Source organism: Hippopotamus amphibius, chromosome 11 (assembly GCF_030028045.1).
Source record: "Hippopotamus amphibius kiboko isolate mHipAmp2 chromosome 11, mHipAmp2.hap2, whole genome shotgun sequence".
Classification (NCBI taxonomy): Eukaryota; Metazoa; Chordata; class Mammalia; order Artiodactyla; family Hippopotamidae; genus Hippopotamus; species Hippopotamus amphibius.
In genome coordinates this window covers 38,689,972-38,716,959 of record NC_080196.1, presented here as the reverse complement: position 1 = coordinate 38,716,959, position 26,988 = coordinate 38,689,972, and the positions used below count along the sequence as shown (strand labels likewise).

General features: G+C 39.1%; 1 protein-coding gene across 4 annotated transcripts in view; it reads right to left on the bottom strand.

Moving 5' to 3' along the window:
- Positions 1-26,988, bottom strand: part of BTBD9 (BTB domain containing 9) — a 404,849-nt gene that overhangs the window by 93,031 nt on the left and 284,830 nt on the right. For all 4 annotated transcript variants that reach the window (XM_057698346.1, XM_057698348.1, XM_057698345.1 and 1 more), the window contains one exon: positions 17,417-17,606. In XM_057698346.1, coding sequence (XP_057554329.1) covers positions 17,417-17,606 — 190 coding nt within the window. The remainder of the gene's footprint in view (positions 1-17,416; positions 17,607-26,988) is intronic.

The following is a 26,988-nucleotide window of genomic DNA, read 5'->3' as shown; positions in this document are numbered from 1 at the left end:
TAATGCATCTTTTCACTCTAGGGCTGATGGGCATGAGCATTTTAACTCCAGATCTTAATAGCTGTCTTGTTTCTCTGAGGCAAAATACAAGTGGAAAAGACCAAGAAAACGAAGAACTCACTGAATTGCAGAACCAATACTAGCAGCCACCCATCTGTACACTTTTTTTTTAATTAAATTGATTAGTTCTTTTCATTTCATTTGATGATTGCTTACTGCTCATAGAAATATAATTGATTTTTAAAAAATAATTATTTATTGGCTGCATTGGGTCTTCGTCGCTATGCTCAGGCTTTCTCTAGTTGCGGCGAGCAGGGGCTACTCTTCATTGTGGTGTGCAGGTTTCTCGGTGTGGTGGCTTCTCTTGTTGTGGAACACAGGCACTAGGGTGTGTGGGCTTCAGTAGTTTCAGTACACGGGCTCAACAGTTGTGGCTCGCAGGCTCTAGAGCACAGGCTCAGTAGTTGCGGCGCATGGGCTTAGTTGCTCAGCAGCACATGGAATCTTCCTAGGCCAGGGATCAAACCCGTGTCCCCTGCAGTGGCAGGTGGATTCCTGCCACCAGGGAAGTCCCCACTTGCACACTTTTTGTTATGTGAGACCCAAACAAACATACAAAAGCAAAACAAAACCAAAATAATTTTTAAAACATTTAAAAAGTCTTTCTTGGGAATTCCCTGGTGGTCCAGTGGTTAGGACTCTGTGATCTCTGCCAAGGGCCCAGGTTCAATTCTTGGTCAGGGAACTAAGATTCCACAAGGTGTGCAGTACAGGCAAAAGTAAATAAATAAATAGTCTTTCTTAATCATGTTCTTTGTCATTTGCAGCCAAATGCAAGCTCCTTTGGAGCACATGAGGTCTAATAATAAAAATAAATGCTGTCAAGTCTTAGGCACAGCATTTAATGAAAGTTTCTATAATTTACATCCTTAGGAAATGAGGGTGGGTTGAACCAGAAGGTACAATGCCTTCTCTCATTTCTTTTTAAGGCCATAAGAGGCTCTGCAGGATTGTACAACAAATTGGAATCTTTGAAGGTAGAGTTTTAGCACTGGTGGTATCACCATGTTCATGGTGGAGAAAAAGAGAAGGAACTCAAGTTATACTGTAGTCTCTTCACATCTTAAATGGAGACAGTGAAGCAGCTAAAACTCCAGAGCTACTGAAAGACATGGCAACTAAAAGGACCATTAAATTGTATGGAAAATCTAAACAGTCATGACTGGTGTTGGTTACAGTAAAAGGATAATGTGGAAAGGCTGGTAATGTCATAATCATTGAGGGACATGGTTTCAGACACCACAAGGTAAAAGGAAGAAAGAGGATCCTTACCATTAGGTCTTAAGGACATAGGAAAGAAAATCCAGGCAGAAGCAAAAGCACACTCTGCATTTATCTATGTAACCAATATCCCTTCTACTGAATCTGATACATTGTTGAAAGCGGTAGCACAGCAGAAAAAAAAAAATGATTCCTCAGCAGGAGCTAAGGCCCTGAGTGCCCAGGAAAGTTGCTGAAAGGAGTCCTTGAGGGGCACCAACCAGCCTGTCATCACAATCACTTTTCCTAAGAGAAGGATGCAGAAAGGAAGTGGATAGATGAGGAATAGGCAAGAAGGGGAGGTGGAAGAGTTTTTCTTGATCTCAATGCTTCTGCTTGTCCTTAACCAGAGACATGAGAATGTTTTGGTCAACTGTGGTTACCAGGTTACAAAGGGCAAAGTTTAAAGTGAGAGGGAGAGAAAGGGAGGAAAGAGAGAGAGAGTGAGAGACAGACAGACAGACAGACATCAGGTGCTACCAAGACGCACCAAAAGCATCTTAACAAGGTGACAAATTTGGGCTCCTGGGGGAAAAAAAAAATCTCTGACTTAAGAGTACCTGAGGATTGAAGGTTTTGAAAGACAGATTACTGTTTTGGATTAATTCAAGGAGTGATTTCTTAAATGAAGGCGACCCTTCATCAGATTTCAGAACAGCTTCATTTACTTAATGCTCAAAAGACAGATTCAAGCAATTTGATGTATTAAATCTGTAGAAATTTTGGTGAATGTGCTGAAAGTCCTATGCTTCTGCTAGCCTTGATGAGAACAGCCACATTTCTGTGACCCTGTATGAATGATCGTGGGGGAAGCAGTGTTTAAAACATCTGCCAGAGTAAAAACACTGAAGGAGTAGCTTGATCCTTTCCATTCATTTGCTCTTCCAAGGTGAATGATTCCAGTTTTTAAAATGATTGTTTAAAGCACTATTGGTAAAGCATTTGTTTTAGAGGGGTCTCAAATAACAATTCTGGATAATTACTAAACATACATTTGTGCATGAAATATTGGGTCAAACGGGGCTGATAGCCTCTGTAAAAATGTCTTCTTGATGGGTTAATCTTTGAAAACTGAAAGGATTTTTCTTTCCATGTATTCAGCTATATTTTATGATGACTAGTTGTCAAGTTCTCTAATCACTCAAGAGAGATAAATGGTTGACAATGTGAGGTAAATCAAACACACACACATTTTTGGGGGGTGCGTTTAACCTTTCCTGTTTTTCCAAAGAACATCTGAATTCCAGCCCCCCTCCTGTATTTTTAACAAGCAACTCAGTTGCCATAGCAATACTTTCTGGTCTTGAGATACCTCTAGGATGAAACTAGCTGAGACATATTTACCATTCCCCAAAACTCTGCTATCTGCTTCCAGGCTCCAGGATTTCTGGTCCCCTTAGTGCTCACACAGTTCAGACTCTAGCATCTACTGAGAACCACAGATACAATTTTTTATCCAACAATTTTTCTGGGAACCTGAGTTCTGAGGTCTGAGGGTGATAAGAGAAGACTTTAGTGCAATGCAGATAGGCTGTGAGAGAAACAACGCTTGGTAAATAAATCATGGATCAGCGAGACAAGGAAGAATTCCTTGGTTCAGGGCTGTGACAGACAACGCTCAGCATGACTGATGTGAAGCAAATTTTGTAAAATATCTTTCCAATTTTGACTAAAATTATAGGCAATCTTAATCCAAGCCAGAGGAGTCATATTTTTAGACGTTTGTTGTATTCTTTAGACTATAAAAAGGAAATTTTTAGCTCTCTAGGTTGCAGAGAAGGCTGTCCTAATGTAAATAAATGTATGCTTGCCTGTGCAGCACTCAGACAGAATGAAATGCAAGCAGCATGAAATGTGAGGCAAGCGTCCATACCTGTGCTCATGTCAGCACCTAACACCAGAGCTTCATCTCAGTCATTTGCTGGAGATGCCAGATCTTTAGCAGTTTCCTCACATACACTTAGAACAGACACACTGAGCAAATATGATGTTCAATTTAGTTGACAGAACTCCCTTTACTTGCTCTACCATACTATGTTGTCAGCTCAGTCAATGAGTGTTGTTGAGTACTCACAGCACAGAGTACTGTACCAGGCACGCGGAAATCATTGCAAAGACCCAAGACCATCTCAATACTACAATCACTATCTTCAACTGAAGATTATCTGTGGTTGTGTGAGAACCTGAGGGCTGCACAGATGTAGAAAATACTCAAATAATTACAAAACATCATTTGAGTCATTGATTCAATTTCTCTCCCCACATTCGTGGACTAAGCCTTCATTTGGAGCTATTAAACGGGACACAAAATGGAAAGGTTTGTGATTCCTCTCCTTCTTTTCTGTGCTTATCCTTTGGGAGGGGAGTGGATGAGCAACAGCTTGGCAGGGTGGTCAGCCGTGGAAAGAAGGAACAATCGCAGTGAAAAGGGGCTTCCGATTTACAAGCCGAATAATCTAGAATGGCTGCAGCCACACAACAGGGAAAGGGCTGCTGAATTGGGCATGGGCTTAACAGCTCAAAGAGAAGGAAATATATGCTGGGATGAATAAGGACCACAGTGGCATATCTAATTTTTTTTTTTTTTTTGAAAAGGATCAACTTGCTATTGCTTTGTTTTATCTATGCTTAATAACAGCAAGGCAATACACTGACGTGTGGTTTAGAAATTCTGTGCCAGATTAACTTTTATAAGTGGTAGACCTGTTTTTTTTCCCTATTGCAAAATAAAAACATCATCCCCACAGACTAAAGAGATTATGAGTACCCACCAAGAACATATTTTGGGTTAGATCCACTTTGTTCTAATATATTATATTCATATAACATTTTCAACTGAGGAACTCAAAATATTTTTGTCATTAACTCCTTAATCCTCATAACACACAGAAAGACTACGGGTCTTTTTAGCTGCATCTATCTGTGCTGTTTCATCTTCCAACAGCCTACTTACTCACAATTAGGTTAGTTAAAGCATTATGGGTATTTTACTTACAGTATTGCACATATCAATTACAAAACCATCATTTTCAAGCTAATGTAAAAATTGTTAATTTAATTGACTATCTTATAATTAGGGTTTCAGCAAAGTGCCGTCATTTATTAGCTGAAAAAGATTGGGTGATAGGCATGCTTAATGCACAGCATATGTGATTTCTCATACTAACCTGAAAATACTTAAAAGGATATCATGATTAGCAAGTACAAAGATAATAAGTCTTAAACCAAGGCGGCAGAGGAACTATAAACTAAGACATTAGGTAGATTTGGTTAGTTACTATGACTCTACCCTGGTCTTTTTATGTGGTCAGGCCTCTGAAGAGTTCCGGTTATTTAAATTTTAATGTTTTTAAAATGGCATGAAAATGATATAATTACTACTCAGTTACCCACTCTTAAGGCACATTCCAGGCAATTTCTCTGTTTTTCTCTCAAATAAAATGAAAAACTTTCGCTGTGCCTGTAAACCTAGCAACAACAAAGACAAACTCCTTTATTTCCAAGTTATACTGCCTGCTCTTGGGCTCCTGGGAAAGAGAAATAAATGCCAAAGATGAGGCGAAAGCTTCATATAAACTGCAAGGACTAGGACGCCTCCTGCTGTCTCTTTCCTGGGAGCTGTCTGGACAAAGGCAGGCCAGGAACAAAGAAGGTGGCTTCTAAAGACATGATGGCTCCCCAGCCCTGCCCCTCTCCTCCTCAGCAAAGAAAACTCTAATGGTGCTAATGAAACACTGGGACGGGTCTGTGGTGGTGGGTAGGATGGTCTGGGGAGCTGGTGACTGAATACAGAAACAGTAACTAAACACCTCAGGGCTGTCACCTCCACCGCCTTGCCTCTTACTCTCCCCTCCCTCACTCTACTCCAGCCATGCTGGCCTCCTTGCTGCTCCTGCAGCCTCCCCGTGTGCCCCCCTCGGGGCCTTGACATCTGCCTGTGAGGCTCATCCCCTAGGACCCCCAATGGCTTGCTGTTCCCATCCTTCAGGTTCTGCACAGTGAGGCCTTCGCTGACCACCCAATCTAAAACTGTGCCATCTCCACCGCCTGGTCCTTCCTCCTGATGGCTCCATCTTTGAAATACCTGACATATTACAAATAATGCTGTTTACTGGTTATCCACCACTGCCCTCCTTCCCCAACAAGAATGGCAATTCTGTGAGAGGACTGATGTTTGTTTTCTGTATTCAGTGCTGTATCCCCAGGGTTTAGAACAGTGCATGGCACGCAGTAAAAGACTCAATAAATGTTGAGTGAATGACAGAAAATGAGGGAAGGAGGAGATGGTCAGAGATCAGGTTTCAAGGTCAGCCTTTCCAGGATCCACAAGGGTACTTATTGTACCAGACGCACTAGCAGGATTAGGCTCCCACTGACTGTGGTTAGCTGTGGGCACTGTCTGTCAACAAAGAAGCTCTGCTTGCCTAGCCAGCTACAGGGGAGATGCTCAGGAAAGGAAGAAATGGTTCATGTGGACGAAAACAGACAGACAAAAGCAATCTTATCCACGCAATAATTCTGTCCTCTCTTAGGAATAAAGAATGCAGTGATCAAGATAATTCATGTTTGAGACATCTGCCTCTGTGTTCACCATCTACAAAGAAACCTGAAATATTTTTTCTTTAAAATTTTTTTATTATTGTAAAATGCTATATATAGTTAAGAATTATGAAAAATGGGAGGAAAAAGATGGCGGCGAAGTAGAGAGACGTGGAGTGCATCCCTCTCCACAGATGCATTGGGAATGCACGGAAGGACGCAGTCATTCCCACAGAGAACCAGCTGAACACCAGCAGACGGCCTCGGACACCAGAAAGGGCTGCGGGGAGCCCGACATAGCCGGTAGGGAGGCATCTACGAGGGCTCAAAGAGGGGGAAGCGGCGGAGCTGTGGCAGACGGGAGGGAGTGAGAAACATACGGAGGGTCCGCAGCGCAGCTCAGCGTTCCCGGACCGAGACAATGATCCCCGGCTGAACGGAGGGTCCAGGAGCGGGAGCGTGGGAACTGGAGAGCTGGTTCAGGGTGAGAAACATTGTTGCCGGTAGGGTGACCGACCGAGAGCACAGGAGGGAGGAGGTCCGCGGAGAGGAGTGCCCGTCCCTGAGAGCTGCCCGGCCATGATGGCGGCTGGAGGCTGCAGGCTCACGGGCAGGGGGGAGCCGCGCGCATAGCCTCTCCCTCTGTTTCAGGGCCTCTGCAGCAGGCAGTGGAGAGGCGCCCTGCGGGCCACCTAAGGCGCTCAGGGATAACAAGCACCCTCAGGCACTCAGACAGGGCTAGATTAAAACCCCTTGCAACGCCAGCAGCAGGGAGGCTGCCGAGAGAAAAAAAAAAGCAGCATCAATAAGAAAAAAACCCTGAGAGAGGCCCAACTCTAAGATTTTCTGTTTACGCCTGAGCCACCAGCGCCCTCTGCAACAGGCACCTCCAAGCCTGACTGAAACAACAGTGCGCCACTGCTCACTCACTCCCAGGAGAAGGAGCCACTATTGTACCCTCTCCCTCCCCACACACCGACGCTTACAGACAAACAATAAAGGAACCTCTGCTGGTCACAGAATAATGCAAAAAAAAAAAAACAAACCCAAGGCAAGGAGAAGGACACTTACAGCTGAGACGCTAAGGAAACAGAAATAGTAGTATCAATCCCTATTGAACTGGTCCATTCTGGGATCAGTTCTGGATTTTTTTTTTTTTCTTTCTCTCTCTCTCTTTTTTTTTTTTGGATTTATTAAATATGATCTTAGCCCTAAGGGATCTACAAGTTTTATAACATAATTTTTTAATGATATTTTTTATTCTTTTTTTTTTTTTTGATTTATTAAATACGATCTTAGCACTAAGGGATCTACAAGTTTTATAACGTAATTTTGTAATGATATATTTATTCTTTTTTTTTTTTGCCTTTTTATATACTTCTATATCTAGCTAAGTTTTTGGTAGTACGGACAAAATATCTCTCATACTTTCCTTTCATCCCTATTTTTTATACATTTCTATTCCTTTCTTTTTATTTGCATATTTCCAACCACAGTACGCTCTTCTGTTCCCCTTTCTTCCAGCCTTTTTAAGTTTATTTTATCTTAACATACGTATAAGCAACACTAGCAGTCTGCTCAGACTCCTTGCTCTATTCTCCAGATGACGCACTGCCTTGGTATTTAATATTAGGCTTTTGTCTTTATCTTAGTTCTTAGTACAGTTGTCTAATTACATTCTGAGAATCTCCATTCTCTCTGGTGGTACTCCAGCTCTTTTCTATATTTGATCCTAGCTTACAAAATCTACCTGGATTGATGTTTGTAGGTGTAGGGTGTTATTTGTTGTTTGTTTGCTTTTGCTTTTGTCTCTGATTTGTTCTGTTTCAGTTGTCAATTTCTGTTGGGTTTCTCTTTGAATATCTGATAGCACACTGGGGTTCTGTCAGGTCTTTCTAGAGCCTTATGTCTTAACGGATTCAGTAACTGTGTGTCTTATATATGTATGTGTTCCTAGACTTAATATTCGCTTAATCCAATACTTGGACATTAGTCTGAGGCTTGGACAGTCTTCTATAAACACCTCTATCGCCAGGACAAGTAACCCCAAAAGTTTGGACAACCATGAGGAAACAAAGAAACACCATGCAGGCAAAGGAGCAGGAAAAAAACCCACAAGACCAAATAAATGAAGAGGAAATAGGAAAAATGCCTGAAAAAGAATTTAGAGTAATGACAGTAAAAATGATACAAAATCTCGATAACAAAATAGAGAAAGTACAAGAAACAGTTCATAAGAACTCAGAAAAACAAACAGCAATGGATAACAAAATAACTGAAATTAAAAATACTCTAGATGCTCTAACCAGCAGAATGACTGAGGCAGAAGAACGAATAAGTGAGTTGGAAGATAGAATGGGGGAAATAAACGCCACAGAGCAGGAAAAAGAAAAAAGAATAAAAAGATTAGAAGACAGTCTCAGAGACCTCAGTGATAACCTTAAACGTACCAACATTCGAATAACAGCCATCCCAGAAGAAGAAGAAAACAAGAAAGGGTCTGAGAAAATATTTGAAGAGGTTATAGTGGAAAACTTCCCCAACATGGGAAAGGAAATAATTAACCAAGTCCAAGAAGCACAGAGAGTCCCATACAGAATAAACCCAAGGAGAAATACACCAAGACACATATTAATCAAACTAACGACAATTAAACACAAAGAAAACATATTAAAAGCAGCAAGAGAAAAGCAACAAACAACATATAAGGGAAAACCCATCAGGATAACAGCTGACCTTTCTACAGAAACTCTGCAGGCCAGAAGGGAATGGCAGGATATACTGAAAGTCCTGAAAGAGAGAAACCTACAGCCAAGAATACTCTACCCAGCAAGAATCTCATTCAGATTTGAGGGAGAAATCAAAAGCTTTACACACAAGCAAAAGTGAAGAGAATTCAGCACCACCAAACCAGCCTTACAACAAGTGCTAAAGGAACTTCTCTAAGTAGGAAACACAAGAAAAGGAAAACACCTACAAATACAAACCCAAAATAATTAAGAAAATGGTAATGGGAACACACATCTCAATAATCACTTTAAATGTAAATGGATTAAATGCTCCAACCAAAAGACACAGACTGGCTGAATGGATACAAAAACAAGACCCTTCTATATGCTGCCTACAAGAAACCCACTTCAGACCAAGGGATACATATAGACTGAAAGAAAAGGGATGGAAAAAGTTATTCCATGCAAATGGAAGTCCAAAGAAAGCTGGAGTAGCAATACTCATATCAGACAAATTAGACTTGAAAGTAAAGTCTATTAAAAGAGACAAGGAAGGACACTACACAATGATCAAGGGATCCATTCAAGAAGAACATATCACAATGGTAAATATCTATGCCCCCAATATAGGAGCACCTCAATACATAAGGCAAATGCTAACAGCTATAAAAGGGGACATCGACAGTAACACAATAATAGTGGGAGACTTGAACACCCCACTTACATCAATGGACAGATCATCCAAACAAAAAATAAACAAAGACACACAAGCTTTAAATGACACATTAGACCATCTCGACTTCATTGATATTTATAGGACATTCCATCCAAAAACGACAGACTACACTTTCTTCTCAAGTGCACACGGAACATTTTCCAGGATAGATCACATCTTGGGTCACAAATCAAACCTCGGCAAATTCAAGAAAATTGAAATCATATCAAGCATCTTCTCAGACCACAACGCCATGAGACTAGATATCAATTACAGGAAAAAAACAGCAAAAAATACAAACACATGGAGGCTAAACAATTCACTCTTAAACAACCAAGGAATCACTAAAGAAATCAAAGAGGAAATCAAAAAATATCTAGAAACAAATGACAACGAAAACACAACAACCCAAAACCTATGGGATGCAGCAAAAGCAGTTCTAAGAGGGAAGTTTATAGCAATACAGTCCTACCTTAAGAAACAAGAAAATGATCGAATAAACAACCTAACCTTACACCTCAAACAACTAGTGAAAGAAGAACACAGAAACCCCAAAGTGAGCAGAAGGAAAGAAATCATAAAGATCAGAGCAGAAATAAATGAAAAAGAAAGGAAAGAAACCATAAGAAAAATAAATAAAACGAAAAGCTGGTTCTTTGAGAAGATTAACAAAATTGATAAACCATTAGCCAGACTCATCAAGAAAAAAAGGGAGAAGATGCAAATCAACAGAATTAGAAATGAAAAAGGAGAAGTAACAACGGACACCTCACAAATACAAAACATCATGAGAGACTACTACAAGCAACTATATGCCAATCAATTGGATAACCTGGAAGAAATGGATACATTCTTAGAAAAATACAATCTTCCAAGACTGAACCAGGAAGAAATAGAAACCAGGAACAGACCAATCACAAGTACGGAAATTGAGGCAGTGATTAAAAATCTCCCAACACACAAAAGCCCAGGACCAGATGGATTCACAGGTGAATTCTATCAAACATTTCAAGAAGAGTTAACACCTATCCTTCTCAAACTCTTCCGAAATATTGCAGAAGGCGGAACACTCCCAAACTCATTCTACGAGGCTACCATCACCCTGATCCCAAAACCAGGCAAAGATGTCACAAAAAAAGAAAACTATAGACCAATATCACTGATGAATATAGATGCAAAAATCCTCAACAAAATACTAGCTAACAGACTCCAACAGCACATTAAAAAAATCATCTACCATGATCAAGTGGGGTTTATCCCTGGGATGCAAGGATTCTTCAATATACGCAAATCAATCCACGTGATACATCATATCAACAAATTGAAGGATAAAAACCATATGATCATCTCCATAGATGCAGAAAAAGCTTTTGACAAAGTTCAACATCCATTTATGATAAAAGCTCTCCAGCAAATGGGCATAGAAGGAAATTACCTCAACATAATAAAAGCCATATATGAAAAACCAAAAGCCAACATCGTTCTCAATGGAGAAAAACTGAAAGAATTTCCTCTAAGAACAGGAACAAGACAAGGGTGTCCACTCTCACCATTATTATTCAACATAGTTTTGGAAGTTTTAGCCACAGCAATCACAGAAGAAAAAGAAATAAAAGGAATACAAATTGGAAAAAAAGAAGTAAAATTGTCACTCTTTACAGATGACATGATATTATATATAGAAAACCCTAAAGACTCTACCAGAAAACTGCTAGCACTCATTGATGAGTTTAGTAAAGTAGCAGGATACAAAATTAATGCACAGAAATCTCTTGCATTCCTATACACTAACAACGGAAGAGCAGAAAGAGAAATTAAGGAAACTCTCCCATTCACCATTGCAACCAAAAGAATGAAATACCTAGGAATAAACCTGCCTAAGGAGGCAAAAGATCTGTATGCAGAAAACTTTAAGACACTGATGAAAGAAATCAAAGACGACACAAACAGGTGGAGGGACATACCATGTTCCTGGATTGGAAGAATCAACATCGTGAAAATGTCTGTACTACCCAAAGCAATTTACAGATTCAATGCAAGCCCGATCAAATTAGCAGTGGCATTTTTCACAGAACTAGAGCAAGAAATCTTACGATTTGTATGGAAACGCAAAAGACCCCGAATAGCCAAAGCAATCTTGAGAAGGAAAAATGGAGTTGGTGGAATCAGGCTTCCTGACTTCAAACTATACTACAAGGCCATAGTGATCAAGACAGTATGGTACTGGCACAAAAATAGAAAGGAAGACCAATGGAATAGAATAGAGAACTCACAATTAAGCCCAAACACATATGGGCACCTTATCTTTGACAAAGGAGGCACGAGTATACAATGGAAAAAAGACAGCCTCTTCAATAAGTGGTGCTGGGAAAATTGGACAGCAACATGTAAAAGAATGAAATTAGAACACTTCCTAACACCATACACAAAAATCAACTCCAAATGGATTAAAGACCTACATGGAAGGCCAGACACTATAAAACTCCTAGAGGAAAACATAGGCAGAACACTCTATGATATACATCAAAGCAACATCCTTTTTTGACCCACCTCCTAGAATCATGGAAATAAAATCAAGAATAAACAAATGGGACCTCATGAAACTTCAAAGCTTTTGCACAGCAAAAGAAACCATAAACAAGTTAAAAGGCAACCCTCAGAATGGGAAAAAATAATTGCCTATGAAACAACGGACAAAGGATTAACCTCCAAAATATACAAGCAGCTCATGAAGCTTAACACCAAAAAAGCAAATAACCCAATCCACAAATGGGCAGAAGACCTAAACAGACATTTCTCCAAAGAAGACCTACAGATGGCCAACAAACACATGAAAAGATGCTCAACATCACTAATCATCAGAGAAATGCAAGTCAAAGTCACAATGAGGTATCACCTCACACCAATCAGAATGGCCATCATCACAAAGTCTAGAAATCAGAAATGTTGGAGAGGGTGTGGAGAAAAGGGAACTCTCCTGCACTGTTGGTGGGAATGTAAGTTGGTACAGCCACTATGGAAAACAATTTGGAGGTTCCTTAAAAAACTACAAATAGAACTACCATATGATCCAGTAATCCCACTACTGGGCATATACCCAAAGAAAACCATAATCCCAAAAGAAACATGTACCATAATGTTTATTGCAGCACTATTTACAATAGCCAGGACATGGAAGCAACCTAAATGCCCATCAACAAACGAATGGATAAAGAAGATGTGGCATATATACACAATGGAATATTACTCAGCTATAAAAAGGGATGAGATGGAGCTATATGTCATGAGGTGGATAGAACTACAATCTGTCATACAGAGTGAAGTAAGTCAGAAACAGAAGGACAAATATTGTATGCTAACTCACATATACGCAATCTAAAAATGGTACTGATGAACTCAGTGACAAGAACAAGGACGCAGATACAGAGAATGGACTGGAGAACTCGAGGTATGGGAGGGGGCAGGGGTGAAGGGGAAACAGACGAAGCGAGAGAGTAGCACAGACATATATATACTACCAAGTGTAAAACAGATAGTCAGTGGGAAGTTGTTGTATAACAAAGGGAGTCCAACTCGAGGATGGAAGATGCCTTAGAGGACTGGGGCGGGGAGGGTGGGGGGGACTCGAGGGGGGGGGAGTCAAGGAAGGGAGGGAATACGGGGATATGTGTATAAAAACAGATGATTGAACTTGGTGTACCCCCAAAAAAATAAAAAAATAAAAATAAAAAATAAAAACAAACAAAAAAGTGAATATCCATATGACCATAACCTGAAACAATACCAGAACATCATCTACTCCCCAGATGCCACCCTCATTCTTCTCTAGTCACTCAACAACAGTGATAACCACTGTTGTCACTTGTATTTCTTTTTTTAAAAAAAAGCTCCTTATTGGAATATAATTGCTTCACACTCTTGTGCCAGTTTTTGAGGTACACCAAAGTGAATCAGCTGTATTTATTCATATATCCCCACATCCCCTCCCTCCCACAACTCCCTCCCACCCTCCCTGTCCTGGCCCTCTAAGTTATCACCCATCATCCAGTTTATCTCCCTGTATTATGCAGCAACTTCCCACTAGCTATTTTACATTTGGTAGTGTATATATGTTTTTGCTACTCTCTCACTTTGTCCCAGCTTCCCCTTTGCCCCCCCACAACCCCGTGCCCTCCAGTCCGTTCTCTACATCTGCATCTTTATTCTTGCCCTGTCACTGGGTTCATCAGTACCATTTTTTTAGATTCCATATATATGAGTTAGCATATGGTATCTGTTTTTCTCTTTCTGGCTTGCTTTGCTCTGTATGACAGTCTCTAGGTCTATCCACCTCATTACAAATAACTCAATTTCATTCCTTTTTATGGCTGAGTAATATTCCATTGTATATATGTGCCACATCTTCTTTATCCATTCATCTGTTGATGGGCATTTAGGTTGTTTCCATGTCCTGGCTATTGTAAATAGTGCTGCAATGAGCATTGTGGTACATGTATCTTTTTGGATTATGGTTTTCTCTGGGTATATGCCCAGTAGTGGGATCGCTGGGTCATATGGTAGTTCCATTTTTAGAAGAAACCTAAAATTTTAAAGTCAGTGTACCTTGTGATTGGTTCCCAAAGGAAGAGCCTCCAGGATTGCCAGATCTCCCCCTCTTAGATGGAGAAAATGTTAGTCACTCAGCTCTGTTATGCTTTCCCTCTAGGTGTTGATTCACAATCACTGGGCTTCTTTGGATACAGTGACTAGGAAAGCAAGTGATTCATCACAAGCAATAGAGGCCATGGGTCAAATGTCACTGACTAATCAACCTGTCATTTGCCAATTACCCATTCCCGTGACGAGGTGCCACTGATCTAGTTTCCTATCAATAAACATCTATCTGGGCACATCAGCTGCTGCTCACCATGGCCTGCCAGCATCGCCCACAGGCACTGGCGGCTAAGAAATCCCCTCCCTTTCTTCCTGATAATGTCACACAAGAGGCAAATGCAGTTCCCGACAACATAATGCTAGTTTCATAGAGACGTGTCTCTCTGAGTGTTCAGCCAGTTACATGGGGCTTCAATTGCATGGATTTTCTCACTGCAAAAGCAACGGCTGGGCTCGAGGAAGGCGGAGGCCTCGCACAGCGCTGAGCTGCACAGTTCTGCCTTTGGCCATGCTCGTGCTCATCACCCGCTCTGAGCAAGGAGAAGAAAAATTGCTTGGGAGATCCATTTCCATTCCACATTTAAAGAAAACCAAATGGGACTGTTCTGTCTCATCTCTCTTAAGCTCCAGTGACACCTTTTTTTCTGGAGTCAGATTCAACATCTCTGATTCTCTGAGTAGAGCCAGAGGCCAAGGTAGCCTTACCACATGAAAAGCCTATTTGTCTCTCTCTGAGTTGTCACCTTGGCAACGACCTCATGAGGTCCCTGCTGGATCTAAAATTCTAGATCTCCCACTATACTTGCTATAATTTCCCCTTTATCTTGATAGACTACCTCATTTGCACATTCAATCTGTCAAGGAACACTTATTCCAAGTTGCCACAGGCTTTATATATCAGGTGAAGTTGGGAGGAGGCAGCAAGTAAACAATTATAATACAAACATGACTCTGGAAGGAATTACAAAATGCTCTGGGAAGAACTACATACAGAATGCACAGAATCATTGAATAAGGATGTCTAAATCAGCCCAGGAAATGAGAAAAGGTTAGGGAAGCATTCTCAGAGGAGTGAAGTCTTGAAGGGGTTATAAGAGCCAGGGCAAAAGGGGTGCTGAGAAGGTAGTGAGACACACTTGCAATGAGAACAGCATGTTCAAAGAGTTGAAGGCATGGGATAAGAGAAAGGTGACACGTGCAAAACTGCAAATAGCTGGATAGGCTGAGACAGTACGTGTACGGGTGCGTAGAGAGGCAGGAGATAAGGCTGTACAGACAGAAGCAAGTCACATGTTCTTAATGCCTTTGTCTGAACTCTCTCCTGAAGGCAAACAGTAGCCATGAATCCAAGAAGGGGCATGACCACATCAGATCTGTGGTAACAGTGTAGGAGATGGTTTCAGGTGGGGAAAGAAGAGCCCGGGAGAGAAAAGAAACTACAAAGGTGCAACTGTGGTGATGGCAGCGGGGATGGGGAAGAGAGAAAGGATTTGTGAGATCTGTAGGAGCTGGTGTTGACAGCTGACTGGTTCAGTGCGAGAAGTGAGGGAAAGGAAGGAATTAAGGAAGATTCCCATGTTTTTGGCTCAGTGGATGGATGGATGGATGGATGGATGGATGGATGGATGGATGAATGGATAGGCGGGCGGTACCACTAAATGAGATGAGGAAATCACAGTGTGAGGCAACTTGAGCAGGGAAAGGGGAGAATAGTGGAATTCCATTTCTGACATATTGCTTTGAGATGTACATGGACCGTTGTTAGGTGGGGTGCCAGGTAAGCATATAAAATACAGGGAACATTAAAAGAGAGTGGGCAGAGTTGTTAAGCTGCCAGTTTGCTTCTATCTTCATTGGCAAGAAGACTGGTCTTCAAATTAGAAATGGCAGAACAAACATAATAAAGAGAAAATTGAAGCCCCAAATAGGTGAAGTGAAAGAAAGAGAGTATCTAGTCAATTTAAATGATTTCAAGTCTCCTGCTCAGATGAGTTACACACCAAGCCTGCTGAAAGAAATTGCAGATGTAATCTCAGAGACACGATTGGTAATCTTCAAGAAATTGTGCAGACTATAAGACAAGAGAAGGACAACTGTTTTTCAGAGTTTTAAAGTGAAGAGGAAAAGATTGTAATGGGAAATATTCAGATAAGTTTCACATCATTTATGACAAAGATTCAGAATGACATTAAATAGATGGCTTATGATTACTTTACTTAATATACACAGCTGAGAAAAAGGAAGGAGGGGGTGTTGTCTGCTCTCTGATGGAAGTTTATTGGTACTGCTAGCCTGTCCAGACTGACTGTGGCTTGTGTCCTTCCCCTTCCTAAGCACAGAGTGAGTTGTCTGGCCTGTATGAATTCAAGGCTTCTCTATCTGCGATTTGTTGCCTGTGGTACTCAGCCTGTATGTGGTCCTTTATGAAAAGAGGTTGACAATTTCAATGAAGAAGCCGAAAGTCTGAATTCTCCAAAAAAAAAAAAAAAATCCAGCAACACTTGTCAGGGTACCCCAGGGAACCGACAAGCAGCATTAACCTCTGTAGTTATTAGCAGAGGTTATCATAAACATCAATAAACCTCTGCCTATTAGAATCGTAGTACCTTATTTTTTGTGCTCTTTCTTTCTTTACACATACTAACTTTAAAATAAGAACAGGAAATGGTAAGGCAAATGTGGTGGAGCATGATGTGGGGAAGGCAGGCATGTCTCACCAACATCTCTACCTCTGGTAGGCCAAGATATAATGTAAAATATCTTATGTTAAAATATATATATACATACATATACACACACACACAAACATTAGTCTTTCAGAGACCTTCTTAGAACCTTAAAAAAAAAAAAAAGGCAGCCTATTCAAGACCCAGATGGCTCTCTTGAATTTATCCTCTGTGGGATGTCACCAGTTTCACATTTTAAAATTATATGATCCTACAAATCAAGCAATATTGGGTTAAAGTTCCCTTATTAAGGCAAAACAAAACAAAACAAAACAAAATGAACACAACAATCAAAACCCAGACATGAAGATTATGAAAAAGATCTTTTAGAATCAGGTTTCATATTCAGATCTGTTTGGTTCATATATAAAGTCATTTATTAGAGTTGAAAATGATTTTTGATTCTATATAACCTCTTTTGACACTATCCTATAAGTCCCTAACCAGTACAAACTGAGACTTGTGCCGTATCCAGGGAGAGGCCCTAGTCCCCTCCCTCCACAAATCTAATCTAGTTCATCCACAAGCCTAAATTTGGTGCATCTCCCCAGAAGAAAATCCAAACACGCACCTGTATATCTTTGTCCCTCCCTTTCCTCCCCTCCTCTTACTATTTAAAGCAAAGAACAGAAGAGCATCTTCACTGAAGTTACTGGGATCATCAGTGTACCAAAACACAATTTGCACATGTGTCTTCCATTTTAAAAGTAATGAATGAAAGGGGATCTTCTTACCGTATTGACCCAATCATGTATGGCTGTGCCAGCTGAACCACAATGGCTCCACTTCCTAGCTGATGACACGTATAGCCAGAATCCCAATCATAATTCTTGGTGTCCCCATTCAGCAAGGCATTTCGGCTCCGACTGACTCCTTCAATCACACTGGCACAATCAGCAATTGTTGCAACGTTCTCCATGGGAACTGTGAATCCAACACAAGATTCAGCATCGAGATAAAGAAACCAAATATATCCCAACAGTGTGCTATGAACAAAATTAATTACTATCAACGATAAAACAGAAATTAGATTATCTTGATTATCTCAAGATACAAACACATTTTCCATGCCAAACAGCTTTTTAAAAAGTTGAACCTAAGGCTGGAACAAACCAAACCACATGTAGCAATTAACCCTAAAGAATTTTATTATAAAGAAACATGATACCCCATAAAACACAGAACGGATAAATACATTGTGAAATATTACTACAATGGGAAACCACATAGTAGTTGAGATTAAATACAGCTATATCCAAATTGGTTACTCAAAACACAACGTTGAGTGAGAAAAGCAAAGACACAGAAAAACATCACGTATGAGTTCATTTATACAAAGTTTTTTAAAGAGGCAAAACTGAAAACACAATTTGTTTAGGGATACATATATAAATGTAAAACTATAAAGGAAATCCAGGGAATTATTACACAAAAATTCATGATCATTTGTATGAGAAAGAGGGAGATGAAATCTTGGAGGACCCCCACCAATGTTTCTAAACATTAATTGATTTCATTTCCAAGATGAAATCCTGGAGGGACTTCAAAACTTCTGGTCTTGTTCTATTCTCAAGTGAGGCGATAGGTACACAGGCACTTGTTTTATTAGTATTCTCTAAACTGTACATATTTATTACACTTAACAAATGTAGTAAATTTGCTTAAAGAAGCCTGATATATATAGATTCAGAATTTTAGAATTCATAAAGCAGGAAAACAATCCAGGACATGGTACCAATCCCTTTTCAGAATATACAGTTGCCCTCAGCCATGATTCGTTTCCCTTTTTTTTTTTTTTTGTATACTATTCTGAGCAATTCAAGACATATGCTCATCTCTTTGTTCATGAATTGCTACATTTTGAAACACCAGCTCCCTTTTGACTCTGTCTCTCTGTATCCCTCAAGTCCACATCAACTTGTTTATTTACCAAAGTCTAGGGTTTCCACAAAATGACAGCTGTCCCAAAATGATGTAGATTCTCTCTAAACACTGAGAAGAGAATGATAAAAGGTGAGAGCCTTTTAAGTCCACTGGGACCTTTTTTGTGCATTTACTAGCACTGAGATTTTCTTCAGACATTTAAGTTATCTAACCCAAATCTACAATTAACCTTAGCTACTTACATGCAAAATGTGTAGCTTATTTGACATAATTTTAAAATGGACTCAAAAAAAGACAAGTTCTTATTAGACATATACTGTACTTTTCAGTATAATATACTCTATGCAAAGAGAGGGTGAACAGTACTACTATCATGTCAAAACATTTCTAACTTTATAATGATGAGGAGTAAATAATCTTCCATGCATCTTCTAAGCAATTCATTTACTTTCCAAAGTTGGGCATGCCTGTACTTGAGCCCTTATCTACCTTCACTACTTGTTTTGCTCCCTCATCTCATATACCTTCACTGCTTGCTTTGCTCTCTGCAGATGAAGACAGCCATCCAAGAAAAAGGAGAGAGGAAGGGAAGGAGGAAGGGAGAGAGGATGGATTTTCTGGCCATGAATCCCTTGATTATGAAGCTTAACTCCAAAGCGACAAGCAAAAACACTGGTGAAGTAACCTGTGAGGACAGTTTCCTGGCAGAGAAGGGGCTTAGAGAAAAGCCTGCTTATGACTCTGAAAGGAGAAGAGATAAAGGACTATATTTAGAGGCTAAGCCATGGTACGTCCATCTCACAGAAAAGGGGAAGTATTCTGTGATTTGGAAGAGCGAACTAAAGGAAGTGGCACAAGATGCACAATAAACTGAGCTGAAACATAAAATCACACTGCAGGTAGCTTAGGCTGCAGTAACAGACAGCCTCCATTCTCCCAGGTGCCTAAATAGCACGCATTTATTTTTCACCCACACCATGCATTCAATGATGATCTTCAAGGTGGCTCTGAGCATTGCATCACACAGCAAACCCAGTGACGGAAGCTTTGTATTGATTGGTATGTGCTTCTTCAAACACAGCAGCAGTGAGAAGAGAGTGAACTGGGCACTGGCTCTTAAAACTCCTCCCTCAAAGCAACACACATATCACTTTGCTCACATTTTGTTGACTAAGGCAAGTCACAGGGCCTTACCTAACTTCAAAGGCAGTGGGAAAAGGCTAACTTGCTGTGTGCCCAGGAGAAGAAAGGGAATATTTGGTCAACAATATTAACATCTACCATAAACATTAAACTAGGATGAAGGAACATTCAATAGACAGATAAATCTAGTTTATTCGTGTAATGTTTATAAAATATTTCAATGTATAAATATACCAAAGGGACATTTAGATTGTTACCATTGTTTTCTTTGTAATTACAAAGGTGTCTTCTTGTGTACACAGGTAAGAGTTTCTTCAAGGAATATGTATATATTTGTATATATGTATATATTTATACACACACACACACACACACACACACACACACACACACACACGGAAGTGGAATTACACTCGTGGCTATGAGTTACCTCATTGGTAGGATGTCAATCCTTTCTTGGTTAATGTATTGAGTTGAAATATTTACTCTTTTCCTCTATGATTTGTGCTTTCTCTTTCTTGTTTATAAATTCTTTCCAACCCCAGATTTATAAAGATATCTCCCTATATTTTCTTCTAAAAGTTCTCCAATTTTGCTTTTCACGTTTGGTTCTTTAATCTATTTAGGATTTATTTTTGGTATGCTATGAAATATGGATCTACTTTCATCTTTTATTCATAAGGTTAGCCAATTTCTCCAGTACCACTTAATGAACAGTTCATCCTTTCCCCAACTAATTTATGTTACTTTAGTCGCATATAAAGTTTTCATATGTATCCAAATCTCTTTTTAAGATCTGTACTCTGTTTCCTTAATTTGCCCAGCCTTGTGCCTTTACCATGCTGTTTTAATGACTATAATTTTACAGTATCATAAAATCTGATAAAATGAACACCTGTCTTCCCTCTCCTTGCCCTACTTCTCCTTTTTGCTTGAAAATTACCTTAGATAGTCCTGGCCCTTTCAGGAAAAATTTTTTGTTTTAAGTTTTCAAATATACTAGCATAAAAATTTTCACAGTATGTTCTCATTATCATTCCAGATATTTTTATTTTTCTTTCTTTTTTGATCAGTCCTATACATGTTTGTCTACTGTATTAGTGTTTTCAAGAAACCAATTTTTGATTGTGCTGATTATTTTCTTTATTTCGTACTTCACTAAATCTGTTCTTTTTATTATTTCTTCCTTCTATTCCTTTGGATTTATTCTATTTTTTCTAAATATTTGAAGCAAACAATGAGCAAATCATTGTTTCCTTCTTTTCTAATGAATGCATTTAAAGCTAATATCTTACTTCTAAGTCCTGCTTTATCTTTTAAGTTTTGATACATAATGTTTCAAAGAGTTTGAGAGTCAGGTGTGGTGTAGCATGTACCTCCATCTGGGTTTGTCTGATATAAAGTGTTTTAAAAGTTGATTGCATCTAAGTATTTTCTGACTTCCATTATGGTTTTTCTTTGATTCATAAATTATTCATAAGAATATTTAACTTTTCAAGTTATCTTTTTGTTACTTATTTTTAATTACATTGCAATGTGGATAAAAAGGTGTGGTCTGTATGATACTGACTTTGTAGAATTTGATGAGATTTGCTTCTCTGTGGTCTAGTTCATGGTTCTTATTACTGGTTTGGCCAAAAAGTTCGTTCATTAACAGCTTACAGAAAAACCTGAATGAACTTTTTGGCCAACTCAGTAATGTTTTTACATGTGCCTGAAGAAAATGTGTATTCTCTAATTTGGGAGATGTATGGTTCTATATATATCTACTATATCAAACTTGTACTGTTCAAATCACATATATGCTCACTAACTAATGGGAGAGGTTTGTTTAAATTTCCCAGTATGAATGTAGATCTCTCAATTTCTCCTTACAATTCTATCAATTTTTGCTCTATATATTTTGAGACCATGTCATTTCATGTATATTATTTTAGAACTGTATCTAACTGGTAGATTGAAACTTTCATCATTATGTAGTGTCATTCTTTATCTCTAATAATGCCTTTGCCCTAAAATCTACATTGTCTGGTGTCAAATAGATACAGCATCTTTATTTTGACTACTATTTCCTTAGATCACTATTCTGTTTTTCTGGTCTCTTGTGAATAACATATAACTAGATTTCTGAAAAATTCAGTGTCCTTTGTCTTTTAACTGGCAGATTTACATGACTTACATTAATTGTTATTACTGATGTGTACTAATTCACTTTTATTTCTACTTACAAGTTTTTTTTCTTTGCTACTTCCCCCACCTCTCTGTCCACTCTGTTCCTGTGTTCTAATGGACTGAATTTCCTTCAATTTCCCCACCAGCTAACCCTATTGATTTGACTTGGAAATTATATATTCTATTTCTATTCTTTTACTAAATTTTAGATATGCATACCAGCCTTAACAAATTAAATTAAAAATCACATATTCCCTTCTCCTAAACAATATAAAAGATCTTAACGCTTTTTCATACAAATCATCTTCCTCTTGGCTTGTTATTTTTACCTAACATTTTACTTCTACCTTGTGTTATACTCGCAAAATCAGTCATTATTATTATCTCATACAGTCAAAACTGATTTACCCACATTCACCAATTTATTCACCATTACTTTTTTTATATCCTCCTTTCTTCTTGGTTCAACGTCTTTCTAAGACACATCCATTCTGCAAAGTCTTTGAAAGTATATTTTACCACCACTCTTGAAAAATAGCTTACTTGGGTAAAGAACTCTAAGTGAAAAGCTGTTTTTCCTCAGCACTTTGAAGGTATTATTCCATAGTCTTCTAGCTTCCACTGTTTTGTCTTCTACAGTCCACTCTCCAACTGCTGTTATTTTTTTCTCCATAGTTAATTTTAAGGTTTTCTTTTTGGTTTTGGTGTTTTCCAATTTTACTATGTTGTACTAGATGTGGACTATAAACTTAAGCTGCTCAGGACTGAATATAAGGATCTATGGTTTTTATTAAGTCTGGAACATTTTAACCATTATTTCTATGAGTATTGATTCTCCCTCATTTTCTGTTTTTTCTTCTTCTAGAATTCCCATTAGACCTCTGTTGGAACTTCTCATTCCATCCTCTCCACTTCTTAACCTTCCTTTCATTTTTTTCCTCTTTACCTCTTTTTGAAGCATTCTGGGTAATTTCTTAAAATTACTATTTGTGTTCACTACTTCTGTCCAGGTGTATCTCATCTACGGTTCAACCCGTCCACTGAGTTTTAAAATTTCACTATCCGGGCTCTCTAGGTGGCGCAGTGGTGAAGAATGCACCTGCCAATGTGGAGGACACGGGTTCGATCCCTGCTCCAGGAAGATCCCACATGCCAAGGAGCAACTAAGCCTGTGCGCCACAATTATTGAGCCTGCGCTTTAGAGCCCATGAGCCACAACTATTGAGCCCATGTGCTGCACCTACTGAAGCCCACGTGCCTAGAGCCCGTGATCTGCAACAAGAGAAGCCACGGCAATGAGGAGCCCGCACACTACAACAAAGAGTAGCCCCCACTCACCGCAACTAAAGAAAGCCTGTGCACAGCAACAAAGACCCAACACAGCCAATAAAATAAACAAATAAATAAATAAATACATTTATTAAAAAATTTTTTTTCACTATAAAACAAAAACTAGCCAGTGTTGAAAATAAATGAACTGGAGCTATGTGTATCAGCAAGGGTCAATCTTACAAAGAAAGTTGGTTAAGAAGAGCAAGTCAGAAAAATACAAAGGGTATGATTCCACTTCTATTGTTTGGTGATAGACACCTAATGGTGAGATGAGAAAGGAGAGCTAGGGAGTAGTAAACACAAATTCAGATGAACAGTGACCCTGGGATAGGAAGACAGCGGGGGATGCGACTGGGGGAGGGACACACATGAGCTTTAAAGATTTGGTCGTGTTCTATTTATCAAGCTAGGTGGTGAGCATATGAGTGTTCCTGCTCTCCGAACTTTACATATATGTTCTTTATGTTCTTTTGCACAAATGGAATATTGGCTATTTTTTAAATTCCACAAATTTAATACTGTTTTTATGAAAACCAGAAATATGGCAAGTAATTTCAAAGACTTTGAAAGGATAAACTTTTAGGATTCTTTAGAATGCCGATGTGCTCTGTAGTATCCACTAGGTCTTAACCATTGTCCTTGTTGACTCTCCCTGAGTTTGTCAATTTCTTCCTAAGCTACCTTACTGCTTCACAATTTTATCCCTAGATGATCTGATTTTAACTAGGAGTCAATTAGTGCAGCAGTATCAGAGACAATCATAAGATCATTAGTGATATGGTTTCAAGCTCTTTGGGAAAAAAGGCTGAGATAAGTGCTCAGAATTCCTTTTCTAAAGACAAATTTAGAAATATTTACTAAAGAAGATTCTTTCAGTCCCCAACATTTTCTCTAAGCAAAACTGCCTTATAATATCACCCTCTGGGATCTTAAGGTAGTCTAATGTATGTTACATTAAAGAACTTTGCCTTCTTGGAACTTCCCTGGTGGTCCAGTAGTTAGGATTTTGCGCTTTCACTGCTGTGGGCCTGGGTTCGATCACTAGTCGGGATTTTTAAAAAAAATAACATTTCAAAAACAAAAACAAAAACAAAAACATTGCCTTCTTAACAAAAAATCCTATACCTATGTGCTGGAGAAAAGTATTCCATGGTTTCTACTTTGATCCTGCCATAATTGTTCATTAATGTTTTTCAAAGTCTGGATCTGCAAAGGATGCCCAATACAAATAAACACAGACACATATAATACACAGAGGTACACTGTATTAGTGAAGTCTACCCCAACTCCCAACTTCCTTTCAAGAAATTGCTTTTGCTAGAACTCTACTAACAACTTGATAAGCAACTGTACTTACATCATAAGGAAGAAAGGCAGAAGATCACTTTTCTTAATTCTCATGACTATTTTTGAAACAGTGAGTCAAATTAGCAACATAATGACCAAATGATGCCAACAGATGTAAAGAAGAGAAGGATAGGTACATAGGCACCAACCTTGTAATGACTTTCTGTAAATAACCAAGGTGAGACCATCCTTCCAGTGCTGTGCCAATTCTTAATATCCAAATCAGTATTTCAATCTGATCTAACTTGACAACTGGAGATTTAGCATGTGAGTTTCACAGCAGCAGGAACTTTTGTTTCTTTTTTTCACTGCTGCTTTCCCAACTGACAATACAGAGCGCCTAGCATATAGTAGTTATTAACTATTTGCTGGGTGAATGAATCAGAACTGGAAAAGCATGCCTGTGTAGGTTGTGGCACTTAACCTCGCTTAACATAGCTCCTTACCAAAAGCTGGAAAATCTAAAAGTTACTGAATAAAGCAGAAAAAATTGCTTTCTCAGGGAAAGTTTTCTTAGAAAAGTAAAGTATGATCAATCTCTGGGTCTTGACCTAAACATTAAAAAGAAAACAAATATGCCCACTGCAGAAGAGCTGCTTTATAAGCACTATGTATACCCTCAGCTCTCTCAGCTTCTATTTCCCTAGAAGTTTATCCCACATACAGAAAGTTTGGTCACTCATGGTAGACTAAAATATTCTCTGATAGGGAAACTATTTGGGGGAGAACAGGAGGAAGAGGAGGGGTTTATATAATAACATGACTTTTAAAGACTATAAGAAGCTCTTTTATGCCTGATAGTACTCCTATCTGCTTTAGTCACACTATTAGAGTTCTCAGAGAAGAGGTCTGCCCTAAATGTCACCACTGGGTTTACTAATACAGGCCATTTCCTTCATTTCAGCAGGAAATAATTCTGTTATTAATTCCTCTTCCTAGAAACACAATCCTCAGCCTGCCTAGTTGGACTGCCTAATAATTACTCAATGGTCTGAATAAGTTCTGCGGTCTTTTTTCCTAGGAAAAATTAGAGAGTGATTCTAACTGACTGCAAGGCACAGAAGGTGCCACACTGCTTCTCTTCCCATAGGGACCGGGACACTCCCCATTTGAATGTTCATTATCATCTTTCATATGCGTCTGATAAATTTATTAAAAACACCATCTGGATGGGACTCAGCTTTGTGCTGTATTTCCAGTCTTCCAGTTTCCTCCCTCGTCCCGCTGGAACCTCTGCCCCAATTTGTGTCATTTTGTTTACAAAACCATACTGCCAAAACCCAGCATCTCACGTCTGTCTCTTTCTGGTTTTCCTTTGCCATCCTTCAGCTACATACCTATTACAATAGCCTGTGCTAGGAGCAAAGGCAAAGGGGAAGTGCCTGGGCAGAAATTACTTTTCCCCCTCTGTGCGCACAGCAATTCTGCTCAGACAAATTTAATTTGCTGCTTCTGAATGCAAAAATTGCATGCTAACAAAGTGTATACATTCTGCAAGTGTATTAATATTGGGATGACTCAGACTGTGGGGAACTGCAGAAAAAGTGATCTGAAAACAATTTTACTGTTCTCTGTTCTTACGCAGCAACAGGGGTGGCCAACAGCCTGCCCGTAAATTTAATTCAGGAGTAATAAATTTTTTAAAAGGCAGTATTACTTCACTAGGACATGACCTGAGGGCCACGTGTACCAGCTACATTTAAAGATAAGACTGACATATTATTAAACTGTCTCCAGAGATCACCTTTGAGAGACAGGGGGAAAAACCCACTTGAAACAGATTCGAAAAGTAAAACAGCACGTAGCACTTACGGAGGATTGTCATCTTTTTTCAAAAACAGTGCTTGTGTTGGGCTTCATTCAATGTTTCCCTGGCTGTTTTCATTATAAACTGTTTTCTAACAGCACCTGGTTCACAGAGCCATCAAGTACTTAACAGTCTCAGGCTAGATTCTTCTCTGTTGCCAAGATTTTCATAGATATAAAGTAATTCCTTCAAAAAGACAACTAGGACTATCAACTTAAGGTCACATCTAGATATTCCCCTACAGACATATAGTTTTTTTTGTTTGTTTGTTTCAAAGGGTGACTCACCCTAAGGGCCTATCCACAGTCCTACATAGGAACTTGTTGCTGACCAAGCAAGCTTCCAACCCAACTGCAATGCAACCTTCTGTCAACTTACTCCAATGGAAAAAATACTCACAGCTGTTATGCCTGAACAGCTGTAAAAGAACAATAGCTAATTACAGCACAAGCCCATCTTTCTTGGAAACTATCAGAAAGTTACAAAAATGCATTCTGCAACACTGGCACTAAGTTACGTTCATTCCTGGTCCTGGTTTTATCTATCACTTTTCTTGGTGCAACCACTATGGAAAACAGTATGGCGGTTCCTCAAAAAACTAAAAGTAGAGTTGCCATAAGA